Source organism: Loxodonta africana, chromosome 15, assembly GCF_030014295.1.
Source record: "Loxodonta africana isolate mLoxAfr1 chromosome 15, mLoxAfr1.hap2, whole genome shotgun sequence".
Taxonomy (NCBI): domain Eukaryota; kingdom Metazoa; phylum Chordata; class Mammalia; order Proboscidea; family Elephantidae; genus Loxodonta; species Loxodonta africana.
The window spans coordinates 56344694-56358012 of record NC_087356.1 but is presented as its reverse complement, the minus strand read 5'-3'; the positions used below and the strand labels follow the sequence as shown (position 1 = coordinate 56358012).

Sequence of the window (13319 nt, the reverse complement as noted above, 5' to 3'; positions counted from 1 at the left end):
AAGGAGAAGATAAACCAGTTTTTTAACAATTGGAAATAAACTAAAGCACACAAACCTAATTCCATCAAGTTGGTACACAATCGCACAGAGGAAAGAACTCCCTCTTGTGACATTAGAAGTTTCTTGACTATACAGCCCTAGAAGGATAGATTACATATGTATTTTAAAACTTCAAATTATTTTAAAACTGTAATCAGTAGTCTTACTGTTATCAAAAATATTGATATTATTATTCTGAAGCTATTATAAGCATGCTGCATAAAGAAAAACAAAAACTACTTTCTTCATCATCAGTGTTCCCCAGTTTGGCTCTGGCTGAGCACACTGGTAGAATTCTTGCCTTCGATGTAGGAGACCTGGGTTTGATTCTCAGCCAAGGTATCTCAAGTGCAGCCACCGCCCATCTGTCAGCGGAGGCTTGTGTGTAGCTATGATGCAGAACAGCTTTCAGTGGAGCTTCCAGACTAAGACTAGGAAGAAAGGCCTGGCGATTTGCTTCTGAAAATCGGCCAGTGAAAACCCTATGGATCCCAATGGTCTGATCCCCTTGTGCATGGGGTCATCAAGAGTTGGGGGCCGCCTTGACAGCAGTTAATAACAACAGCACCACCCACACCAGATTGGTCTAAGCCTCTCAATCCCTGACGGACGTGGGTAGGATCCTTGCTGCTAACACTCCAGTGGCTGGCTCACAGCAGGCCCTCAATGAACACCTGTTTATTGAAATGAAGTTCAAGGCACCAGGAGTGTAGTCAAATCCCCCCAACTCATAGTCTATCCTGTATCAGATAGGCGTCCAGAGACACTATCATTTGCTCTTGATGGCTCTTCTCATCTTTGTCATGGCTCTGCCCAGCACTCTGCATCTCTGTCATTGAAGCATCAGGCAGCAGAGCTGTCCTTTGGACAAGCGATCCCTTCGGGCGCTCTGCCTCAAGCCCACTGCCCTTGCCCTGTTTGCCATTCCACTGCCACTTACTTTTACAAAGGAATTCTTACTTCTGCTATTTCATTGAATCCTCCCCGACCTCTACTTCACAGGTAAGGAAATTGAGGCTCAGTGAGGTTAAGTCTTTGCCAAGGACCCTCACTGGGCAGATAGTTGTTCAAATTCACTATTAGTCATGTTGACCTTGGGCAAATCATTCATTCCTTCATTTACTCATTCAAACCAACATTTATTGAAAGTAAGAGACACTGTGCTGGTGCTGGGAACATGAGGTGAGTAGAGAGCACAGACCTTCTTCTCCAGGGCTTGCTGAAGCTCCGTTTCCCGTTTGTCAAAATGGGGCTCATATCTGTCTCTACCTCAGAGAATTACTTGGAGATTGAAATAAAACATGTATTATATTATAAGTGTATGTGTGAGTGTGTGTGTGTATATATATATATATATATACATATACATATATACACACTATTAGTAATAGAGGGTTGCTATGAGTTGGAATTGACTCGATAGCAATGGGTTTAGTGTAATTTCCACCAAGAGCCTAGATGAATCTTCAGGACCCCCAGGGTACTTCTTGATATTGCCTGAGCAGTTTATCCAGAGCTCCTGGCAAGACATTGCTTCTTCCTCAAACGAGTGGGTCAAGAGGTGTTTATAAAGCACTGGCAAAGAGTCCCCTAAGTGTGAGACATTGCCAGGAATGTGTGCCAGTCATCCATGGGCTCCAGGGAAAAGTCCTGCAACCCCAGTGAGTCCTCTCAGAGAGTCATCCACCTTACGATGTATCTGAAACCACTGGTCTGGAGTGATTTCAAGTGCGTGGGCTTTCAAGACAGCTCTGACTAGCCAGAGACTCTGAGCAAGCTACTGAAGTAAAGAATAAGTATAATAACAGGACTGACTTCACAGGATTGGGAAAATTAAAAGAAGTGATGTATATAAAATGCTTAAAACAGAACCTAAGTCATAGCAAAGGATTAGCAAGTGGACCCTATAATAACCAGAGACTGGGAGGCTTCTCACTCTCCTGAGAGGTAAGTATGCCTTGTAGAACATCCTACATGGCCAACAGTGCAGGGGACGGAGACGCAGATGTGGGTTCACACCAGTTCTTAGCCCTCGAAGCTTTGGTGCAAATCTCCCTCTGCAGAGCTCGGCTCCAAGGAGTCCAGCTGGGTGCATCTGGCTGGGGAGATTAAATTATTTTTGAATTCCTAACTGAATGTTCTTTTAATGGAAACTTAATGACAGGCATTGAAATAGATTTCCTCTATAAGCCCTCCTCCCGCCTGCGTCCCCCCACAGGGCTCTGTGTTGCCGCGGTTCCTGATAACCTTTATTCCCGACCCCTGGACTTTTATCTCCCCAGTGACAAACAGCCCTGGCTGGACAGAAAGAGGAAATTCCAGTCATTGTTCTCAAACTTCTGGCTTCCAAAATAAAATGCTCTATCTCCCCTGTCAAGCTTTGATTGACAGGAACTTCCTGTAATGGCAGACAACAACGGCCAAGGGGTGGGGCCAGGGCCTCATTTGCATTCTTTCCATCAGACAGGCGGAGATGCCCCATGCTATTCACAAACACAGAGTTGAGGAACCATCTCCCGTTTTATGAAAGATCTCTAAGAAAAGTGCCTCCACCACAGACTCTTCAACCTTCCATAGACGCACTCAGACTTCCTCTTTACCGTGTGACACACCCGTTAGCGATGGATGGAAACAAACATCTCACTTGTTACGTCCGGCCACTTAGAAAAGATCTTTTCCTTCTAGGCTTCCTGTCTTTAGGAATAAATGATTTTTAGACGTTTAGCCCCGTTTCTTAAAGACAGTCTCCCAAATCTTAAATCTAAATATTGGAGCTTGAGCCAACCTGAGTTGTGGAATGTGAAACCAGGGCCAGACTCTCCAGGTCCAAACCCCCATCCAGAGAAGCAGAGATAAACGGGGCAACTCAAGAGGAGTCAGCAACAAAGACAGCATTGGATGCAGTAATGCCTCATGGGTTGTAGTTTTCCTTGAAAGGAGTCAGAAATATTGAACTGCATTTAAAATAGCAATAGCAATAATGAGGTGGTCAGATCCTGCTGGCAAAAGTGATAACTCCATTGGAATAAAAAAGCCCACCTTCAAAATAGTTTGAAAAGCCCCTGAAGCACCCAAAGTCTACTTAGTCCACACAATTAGCACTAGCATTAACCTATAGGTACGTTGGCCTTCTGGAACCTTCTATTTCCCATTTCTTCTCTTTACCCGCTGTGCTTCTATGCATTTCATGACCCCCTCTCTCCAAATGTCCGGGTTTCTTATGATGCTTCTGGATTCCAGCCACTTGTTCCCTACAAAAAAGCAAATTGCCCTGGAGTCGATTCTGACTCATGGTGACCCCACATGTGTCAGAGTAGAGCTGTGCTGCATAGGGTTTTCATCCTTGTGACCTTTCAGAAGCAGATCACCGGGCTTTTCTTCGGAGGTACTTCTGGGTGGGTTCAAACCACTGACCTTTCAGTTAGTAGCCGATCACTTAGCCATTTGCACCACCCAGAGGCTAGCCACCCCTTAGGACTTTCAAGTTACCTGTCCTGGGTCTTGTTTCCTTGAGCTTTATTAATATGAGTTAGTTAATGGTTGCTAAAGGCTCAATGGGAATTTGCGTTGAAAAGGAGACTCCAAGTGTCAGAGTGCCTTGATCCTAATAAATGAATATATGGAAACAAATAGGCTTTCACTGAATAACCCAAAAGGAAATACCAGTCAGAACGGTTCTAGTTGTTCAGCTCTCTTAACAATCAAAAGGAATGGATTATTTATGATCATTTCAGTTCCAGCCACTACTAAGCATTCTGCCAATGAGCCGGAAAACAGACCAGAAGGAGTCTGTTCAGATGTGAATGACCTGAATCAATACATTTTCCCTCCAATTTTTAAAGAGGACCTCAGAGTAATAAAGAAGCTCATGTAAATGGTTCAGCAGAGAATTCCAGGCAGGCTTTTTATTCCAATGCAATATCATGACCACATATTTACTTAACATCTTAATCCCTCAAGCTTGCATACTGCCTGATTTCCTTTAGTGTTGTCAGGAGATTAAAGTGTGGTGCCACCATCCATAAGGGCACAGAGTGACCTCTCATGTGGACTGTTCTGGTTCCCTGATCCTGGACACTGACAAAGTACATGTCCCCAAATCCCTCAGAATTCCCACAGGACTTGGTCAGGAGGACTGGAGTGTGTATGTATGGATCCCTACAAGTTCAATGCCAGGCCTAGGAAACAAAGCCATCCCTACCAACAGTTGTCCACAGCTGCTACCATAGTGTCAAGACTCACCCTGGAGTGATTTGACAGGGCTGTACAGGAAAGGGTGTGTCTGCAGTCAAGGTCATTTTCTCCTGGGGAAGCTGCACTAAAGATACCAAATGTGTCCCATCTGCCATCTTCTCACTCCTCCACCCCCTTCCAGGACAAGGTCCACCCTCAGAGAGAGGATCTCCACCAGCCAGTCTGTCACAGCAAATGCACAATAACTGACACTTTTTAGAAAGAGCATGTACAGTTGCAGAGATTTAATATCTTAATCAACACACTGAAAACATTTGATTCCTAAGCAGCTTTGAGTACCATCCTCCCCAGGATACATTCAAAATAATGTAGGTGCGGAGTTGAACAAGACATTCACAGTAAAGCCTTCCCCTAAAAGAACACCCTCGTTTCACATGGGCCCCTTTTAGGAAGATGTGGTGCTGGCCTTCAAACAGAGAGAGGGAGAAAGTACGTTTCCTCAACTGTGGGGTCACATCCTGTTCTTTTTCCTTTCACACTTCGCCTTTAGGAAGAGCATTTCAATACACACCCTCGGCGGAGAAACACAAGAAACATTTTTTCTCAGACTTATTCACCGCACTTTCCTTTCTAGACTGACTTGGCACCTTCAGCCTCTTCATTGCTTTCTTGGAATAGCAGGAGACACTCTTTTAACAGATTTGTAGCTCCTAATCTCTTCTAGTACAGCACCATTTTTAATATCCACCACCTTTTTCAAGTCCAAGATTCTGTCTTGCAGGGTTTCGTGCCTTGAGAGTCTGGAGCGCTGAGTTAGCTTCTGTCTAAACATACCACGTGAGACAATTTGGAACAAACATAAGTCTGAGTATCTGGATTTGCATAAAGCTGGTGTAGTCTTCAGTGCTTTCTACAAGGCTCATGGGCTTTGCCCCTCTTGCTCTTCCTAAAACCGTGACTAAGATAAAGGCTCCAACCACCAGAGCTTGAGAAGGTTAGAGCCACACAATTGTTCTTGGGGAGTTTATTCTTTTTTTCTTATTTTCTTCGATTGGTTAGTTCAGCACCCCCAAGTCAGGAGACAACATTGCCCCTGACAAAAGTAATGTTAAAATGGAAGCAGCTTCTTTGTTATCAGTAGAATCAAGTGGAAATTTTTTTTTTTTCCTGTTCCTATCTGAAGTTCATAACTTCTTCAAGGAGATTTTAAAAGGTTTTGTTTGGCCTGTACATAAGACTTTTGATGATTTTGTCTGTTCCCGCCAACATTGCATGATCTCAAATAATCATATTCAAGATTTCAGGAGAGCTCCTGTGGCTTCCATATTCCAGCCTCACATAAATATCTAGCTTGTTCTAATATAAGTGCCTCATAGAGCAATGTCTCATAAGATCACAGTTATGAGGTTCAGAGGGTCATCGTACTGGTAGACTTTGAAGGCTTCTGTCCTACTTTCATACACCCAAATTGCTGATGGCTTTATGTTTCTAATTCACTAGGTCTCTTAGAGATTTTTCTTTATTCATGACGAAAAGTCACAGTTACATTTTGGTGTCATCTGTTTCATTGACTTCTGACAAGATAAAGTTGGGGTTATCATAGCCTCTCTTCATCCTGGCTCTATCATCTTTCTCATTATAGAGGCACATGGCACAGTGAGGGGTCTCCACTTCTACTGTCTTGCTAAAATTATGGAAGTCTACTCGGTATTTCCCCTCCTTGGTCTTGGACACTATGGGAGCAAAACGGTAGCCCCAAAGCACCTCCTCTGGGACATAGGATGTCCGGACCTGGCAGGTAGCACTGGTTGATTCCACTGTTCCATCTAAAAACACCACTAATTCAAAGTCCTGCTGGGAAAGGTTTTCTGCTGCCATGTGGAAAAAAGGGCTGTTGTGATCAATGATATGGTAAATAGTCAGTGGGGAGATGAAGAATAAATTTTCATTACCAGCATCTACCACAAAATTGATATTGGTCTGGTCCAAAATAATAGTCTCTCCCTCAGGAGTGACTGTGGTCTTCAGAAGCTTTCCATATATGTGGCTGCCAATAAGGAGGCTCTTTCTAAGATTAGCCACTCGGATTAGGAGACAGAGTTTCCCACCCCGCTTGCTGATCACTGCATTCTTGCTGAAGGTAATGGTCTTTGCACGTTTCTTGGGTCTGGAGATCTTGGCTAAAATGGCACCACACATGAAAGAATTGATAATGACTCCAAGGATAGACTGGAAAATAAGTAGAAAAATGGCAGGACCACATTTTTCTGTCACACACCTGAATCCATATCCAATGGTCACTTGAGTTTCCAGAGAAAAGAGAAAAGCTGAAGTCAAGCCATTTATGTTCTCCACACATGGTGTATGATTGACAGAAGGATGAAACTCTGGGAGATCTTTGTGAATGTAGGCTACTGCATACCACAGAAGACCAAAGAGGAACCAGCTCCCCAAGAAGACAGAGATGAAAAAGGTCATCTTGTATCTCCATTTGAGGTCAAGCACAGTTGTCCATATATCCACAAAGAATATAAACCGCCATTGTGCCTCCACATTGCCAAACTCTATGTTGCACCTTCCATCTTTGGAGACCAGCCTTGCTCTCTGCCGGGTATGCCCGAAGAAGCGAGTGACAAACCATTTCCGAAGATATTTGAACATTCTGTCAACACTCTAATCTGAAAACACATCAAAAGACAAGAAACATGTTTATAAAGCAGCAGTGAACTAGGTGACTCACATAAATATCTAACTCCATATGAAAAGATAATTTTAAAACAGATGGATTGCTGATACTTTTGGCAAAATGACAAGTCTATCTGGATCCCCAAATGCTATTTCCAACAGAAACTTCCCACTGGAAGTTTATATCGTTTAAGTATAAAGAGGTAAAATAATTACAGAGATAGAAATGGAAGGAACCTGAAAAATCACATAGTCAAGTGTTTCTTGACCTCAGTCAGACTCACACAACCTTAAAAATGTTTGTGGCAACTGTTTACAGCATGTACTATTATTTACTTGATATTACTCTTTAAATCACCTCCTCTTTTTTTGTGTGTAAATAAATTTAGGTTTATGCTAAGCAATAATACCTGTGAGAGCACAAGCTTGATGCACTATTCACATTTTTGGTAATATATAATAAAATAAACAACTGTGGAAAAAAGAAATGCAAATCAATATACCACCTAAATCACTTGTGTACTGCTTTTGGTCCTCATGTACTAAGGGAAATTTCAATCTCATTCAATTCTTTCATTTACCAGGTGGGAAAAACAAGACTTGGAAAATACAAAAGCCTATCCAAAATCAGGTATCTAACCAGTGGCAGAGGAGCCCTGGCGGTGCAGTAGTTAAAGCACTCAGTTGCTAACCAAAAGATCAGTATTTCAAACCCACCAGCAGCTCCCTGGGAGAAAGATGTGGCAGTCTGCTCCGGTAAACATCCCAGCCTTGGAAATCCTATGGGTCAGTTCTACTTTGTCTTGTAGGGTCGCTATTAGTCAGAATCAACTTGATGCCAACAGGTGCTGGTTTTGTGTAACCGCAGACTGGATGGCAATTAGAGCATAAGGCGCCCCGCTTCTAGTCCAGTGGAATCTCTGTCACGCTGCATCTTACCCATCAACTTTTATATCTTAAAGGTCCCATAGAGTTTCCACGGACTACCTGCTGGATTCGAAATGCCGACCTTTCTGTTAGCAGCCTTAGTCCTTAACCACTATGCCACTGGGGTTTCCATTTTAAAGGTAGATTCACCTAAAACATTTTAAGACAATTATTGGCCAAATTTGTTTTTTTAATGCCTGATACTATTTAGAACAAAGTTCCTCAGTACTGTTTGGACAAGTCCTACCAGATGATCTCAGAGGCTTTCTCAATGGACCTACAAGCCTGTTCCTACACTCTCTCCATGATTTGCCAACATTTCCAGAAAGAATAGTATGATGGTCACCATCAGTCTCTCACACTTGCTTCTCTGCTCCTGAGTGAAGGACTCGGGAAGCACTAATTCAAATAATAATCCCTAAGGGCAGGAACAATGTTTTATTCATTTGTACATTTCTAGCTGCTAACACAATCTAGAGGTGCTTGTTATACATTCAGCAAATATTAATAGAATAATTCAGTGAATGAATTAAGCATTTCAAAATCGATCTGATCAATAATTTCTTATTGATGACGTTACTGGGACTTCCATTTTACAAAAAAACAAACAAACAAAAAGTGCAGAGACTTTCTTCTAAACAGCCAACAACGATGAAACCAAGGGGTCATAAATATAGACTACCTTGTCCCCTATGCCGAAGAAAACTCAAGGTGTGCCCACCATGGTTAGCAATGTCTTTGTGATATTTTTAATTAAATGCAAATATGTTTTTAAAATAGATTTCAAAATTCCCCTTCAAAAATGTGTTCGTTTGCAAAAACTAGGAAGCGAAACTGACAGTGATAAATTTTCAACGAACATGATATTCAGCAGTGTCTTGTCCGTGGCTTGAACCAGGTAAATACACAAGATGCCAACACCAAATAGAAGACAGCTGTGGTGATTTGAAATTTTGAGAGTAGGTTCTAAAGATATATAGAAAAAAACAAAGAAAGAAAGTGCTACCAGGAAAGCAAACTGCAGTGCATACACTCAGAGGGCCCTACCCTCAACCCACCCAACCCACACTGACCTCAAGTCCCCCAAGGGGACTGAAGGGCTGGTCTCAAGTGAAGCACACAGAGGGGGAAATAGTATCTCCTTCCCCAATCTCTCCTCTTCCCTTGTACGCACATCCCTTAACCTTAGATACATCCACAAAGGATGGGTTGCCTTTCCCAGGTGTGTGGAAGCCGATTCTGTTTAAAAAGCTCTTCTCAGAGTGTCTCTTGTGTTAAATAATCAATTCTAAAACCAACATTTCTCAATGGAATCCCACATTCTCTTTGTCACCCATCATCATTTCAGAGATGGCTCCTAACATATCAACTTGTGAGATTTTCTTCCCCACCACTTTTCTCCTCCAGCCTCTCTTATATTCACTTCATTTTTAAGGATAAAGAATATTTTTCAGAGTGGATAATCACCCCCTGATTTATCTCTTGGATAAGTTTGGGTTTCCGTGACTGCCTTAATAGCAAAACAGTACTTGCCTGGCCTTGCAAAGAGGTAACAAAAGCAGTCTACCATACTTCCCCAGAATGTCTGCACTTACCAAAACATATTCCCCTTCCGACCTGAAGCATCCATGGCTGGGAAAAGCAAGGAAGTGGTGTTGGGGGTTAGTCTCTGGATGCGGGCTGATTGCCTTTAGACCCAGTCTGATTTATTTTAGGCTTCAGTCAGAGGACTGATGCTATTTTGTATTAGCTTGAAAACTCTTAATTTGATAGTGGAGTTGTGTGGTTTAAATCAAGGCAATTGGTTGTTCTCAGACCAAGCCCCAAGCTGGGTTTTTTTTTTTTTTTTTTTTCCAAACCTCACATGGCTTGAATACCGTCATGCTAAAACATGACAAACCACCAGTTAAGGTGCCCGAGCAGCAGGCATGGACTGTGTTCCAGCACTTCACTCCTCTCCTTTGCCACGCTCTATAGCTCTCTTGCTCTTTCTCCTAAGTCAAGCCCAATAACTTTTGCCCAGAAACTATCTCCAAGTCTATTCTCTGAAACACACTGAGATATTAAGCTTATTAAGCTTTCCAAGTGCTCAAAAAGATACAGGTGAATATGTTGTGGTTAAGTTCCACTGAGTCGATTTTGCCACATAGGAACCCCGAGTGATGAAATAGAAGTGCCCCATAGGGTTTTCTAGGCTGTAATCTTTATATATAGGAGTAGAATATTTACATATTTGCAAGAGGAAAGAAAGATCACACCAGGAAGAAACAAGATACCGTGTTAATCTCTCTATACAACAGTCACTGTTATGTGAGAAACTCAGATTTAAAAGAAGCCTTTATTGTTGAATTTATTCTGTAAAGTCTGGCATCTACTAAAGGTACTTTTTACACGTACCAGCTTAGCCAATGCTTTTTATTTATATATTCAAATGGTGAGAAGAATTACACCCAGAGAATGCAAGAATACAGGATAAATCCATCCTCTGACCAAACCCATCACTCACACAGCCGACTTATTATGCACAGATCCTACTTTGCCTGGACAGTGGCATTCAGTCTAACCACAAACAGAGCCAATACGTATTTTACGAACTCTTGGGCAGTTATGGACTGCTCCTGGGGTCTGGGTTACATGATATGCCATTTTTAGGTTCCTTTCTGATGAAATCAGTAAATCTTAATAGCAAGCAAAGGACTGTACATTAGCTAATATTTACCAAGGTATTCTTAGTGGCCTGGCAAGGCAAGTGGATCACATTAGTGCCATTTTTTTCTTTAGTACTCCAGCATTCTTGTTCTATAAACAGTCCATTGCCAGGAGATAGACTTTTTGTTAGTTTTTCACACATACATTGTATGCTGGTTTTATGGGATCTTCAAGACAAATAAAACCTTGCTCCTGTTCTCAAGGGACTCACAGTCTAATAGGGAGAAGTGAGCAGAGTAAATCAGCAGTTACAATGTAGTATAGTTTGCATAATTCTAAAAAAAGCATCTTTTATAAAAGATCCTTGTTAGATAGAGGGCGTCCACCCTCTGCTAAAATTCTTTAAGTGACAAAGAACTCATTGCATTTATGTATACACTAATTATTTATTTATCACTATTCAACACATATTTACTGAGTCACCAGACATCAAGCTGAGCATAGTCCTGGTCATCGTGAAACTCTCAGGTGAGGGTAGGGGTAGGGGATATCAGCAAAACAAAAAACAGTCAAGTGCAATACGATAGGTGCCCTGAGAAGACAGTGAGAGCACTCAGGGAAGCACGTCATCTGAGGGGCAGAAGAAGTGGCATCAAAGCTAAGACCTGAAGATGGAGTTAGAGTCACGCACATAGTAGGAACTCAGTGAACATTTTTAAATGGTGATAAATAATCAATGTATGCATAAAAGCAATGCGTTTAGCTGAAAGACGGTGGCTCCCCATCTCATAGAGATGTTTTAGAAGGGAAGTTGCTAACCACACCGCTTTGTAAGCTTATTTGTGATTCAGGCAGGGGCAACAGAAGAAAGAGAACACAAAGGAAAACAGTAGAGTGCTGGGAGGCCTTGGTAAGAAATTAGTCTGGGAAGGCAGCAAGGGCCAAATTGCTCAATGCATGGTATGCCATCTGAGATACTTTTGTCGTAAGCCTCTTTTAGTCAGGCTTCTCTAGAGAGACAAAACCAGTGAGACTTCTTCAGGCTTTGTCCCAAGATCCATAGGTTAGGTCAGGTGATATACATTAGGTTAAGTGACAGAAAGAGTTTAGAGTCAAGAAACAGAGAGTATGAGTTCTGCCAAAATACCTATTTATAGTCTGAAGGCAGACCACACCCTAAAGAACTCCTGTTTCAAATGATTGACTGATTATATTACGTTGGGTTACATTATAGAAAGTGATAGCATTACATTGCATTAGATTACATTATGGAACAGTAACTAGTGTTAGGCAAAATCACTAGGAACCATAGCTTAGCCAAGTTGACATATAAAATTAACCATCAGAGCCCACGCGTTGTCAGTTTGGCACCTTAACCATACATGAGCTTCAAATAAAGACAACTACAAAGTCATATTTCTGCTTAACATGATGCAACCAACATGCATAAAACCAAAAACACACTAACCCATTTTACATCTTGTATTTTATGATAAGTAATGGGATAAGATGGGGGAGAAAACAAAGACATTTGCTATATATACATATGTTTTTATACACATACAAGCATATCCGTAGCAAAAGAAGAAATACTTGTAACAATTATAGTTCTCCTTTTTGCAACTGGGGAAACCCTGGTAGTGTAGTGGTTAAGTGCAAAAGCCACTAAACAGAAGGTCAGCAGTTCGAATCTACCAGGCGCTCCTTGGAAACTCTATGGGGCAGTTCTATTCTGTCCTATAGGGTTGCTATGAGTCAGAATTGACTTGACAGCACTGGGTTTTTGGGTTTCTGCAACTGGTCACATAGTCATAGCTAGTATTTATAACTACCTTCTTCTACTACCCATTCCGTTTTCACTTTGCCCAGCAAGTACTTCAGCAGGTCGTGGTTCTTTGCCTGGTGGGGAGCCCCGAACCTTTATTCCTGAAGGATCTGGACCATTCATTAGTAGTCCTCAATTGGGTTCTTGTAGTTTTCCATTGACTTTAATCACAGGGCATGGTAGTACTGAGAGATGTCCTACAGGATCTCCTGTACTCCAGATATACTCTTCTTTACCTCCATTGTGTAATAATAGTCAAATTTCCCCTTGGTAATCAGGATCACTTATACCAGCTAATATAGTAACTCTTTTGGCTCAGAGGCATGAATTGCTCGAAGGGACTCGATGGCATTCTTAACTTCCAATTCAATGGAATCAGTGTTGTATTTTCTAGTGGGAACACTCCTCCCTTTGAAACTAAGACTTCTAGACCAGCAGAGCATATGGTCTCAGGGACAGGAAGCAAAAATTTTGTTGATCACTAAGGGTAATAGTGAGTGACGCTACTCCCATTTCCACCCCTTGATTCCTGGACCCATGGAACCTGGCTATGAGAGAAACTGCACCTTATATTGGATGCTGATTTAGAGCACATACACCCTTCTGGAGAACATCGTCCCAGCCCTGCAAGGTATTGTCACCAATCTGGTGTCATAATTGAGTCTTTAAAAGACCAGTCCACCATTCTATCAAGCCAGCTGCTTCAGGATAATGGGGAACAGAGTAAGACCAGTATGTTCCACAAGTATGGACCCACTGGCACACTCATTTGCTGTGAAGTGAGTTCCTTGATCCAAGGTAATGCTGTGTGGAATACCATAACAGTGGATAAGGCATACTGTAAGTCCGCAGATGGTAGTTTTGGCAGAATTAGAATTATTGTATAGGGGAAGGCAAATCCATATCCAGATTAAGTGTCTATTCCAGTAAAAACACAACGCTGCCCTTTCCATGACGGAAGCAGTCCAATGTAATCAGCCTAGCCACTAGGTTGCTGGCT

General features: G+C 42.0%; 1 protein-coding gene across 10 annotated transcripts in view; it reads right to left on the bottom strand.

Moving 5' to 3' along the window:
• Positions 1–364: 364 nt before the first annotated feature.
• KCNJ1 (potassium inwardly rectifying channel subfamily J member 1) overlaps positions 365–13319 on the bottom strand; it is an 88979-nt gene continuing 76024 nt past the window's right edge. For 9 of the 10 annotated variants that reach the window (XM_064268870.1, XM_064268874.1, XM_064268869.1 and 6 more), the window contains one exon: positions 365–6911. In XM_064268870.1, coding sequence (XP_064124940.1) covers positions 5776–6894 — 1119 coding nt within the window. In that variant the 5' untranslated portion in view covers positions 6895–6911 and the 3' untranslated portion in view covers positions 365–5775. Of the gene's footprint in view, positions 6912–9440; positions 9653–13319 lie in introns of those variants that run through there. The other variant, XM_003417415.4, reaches the window with a different exon arrangement.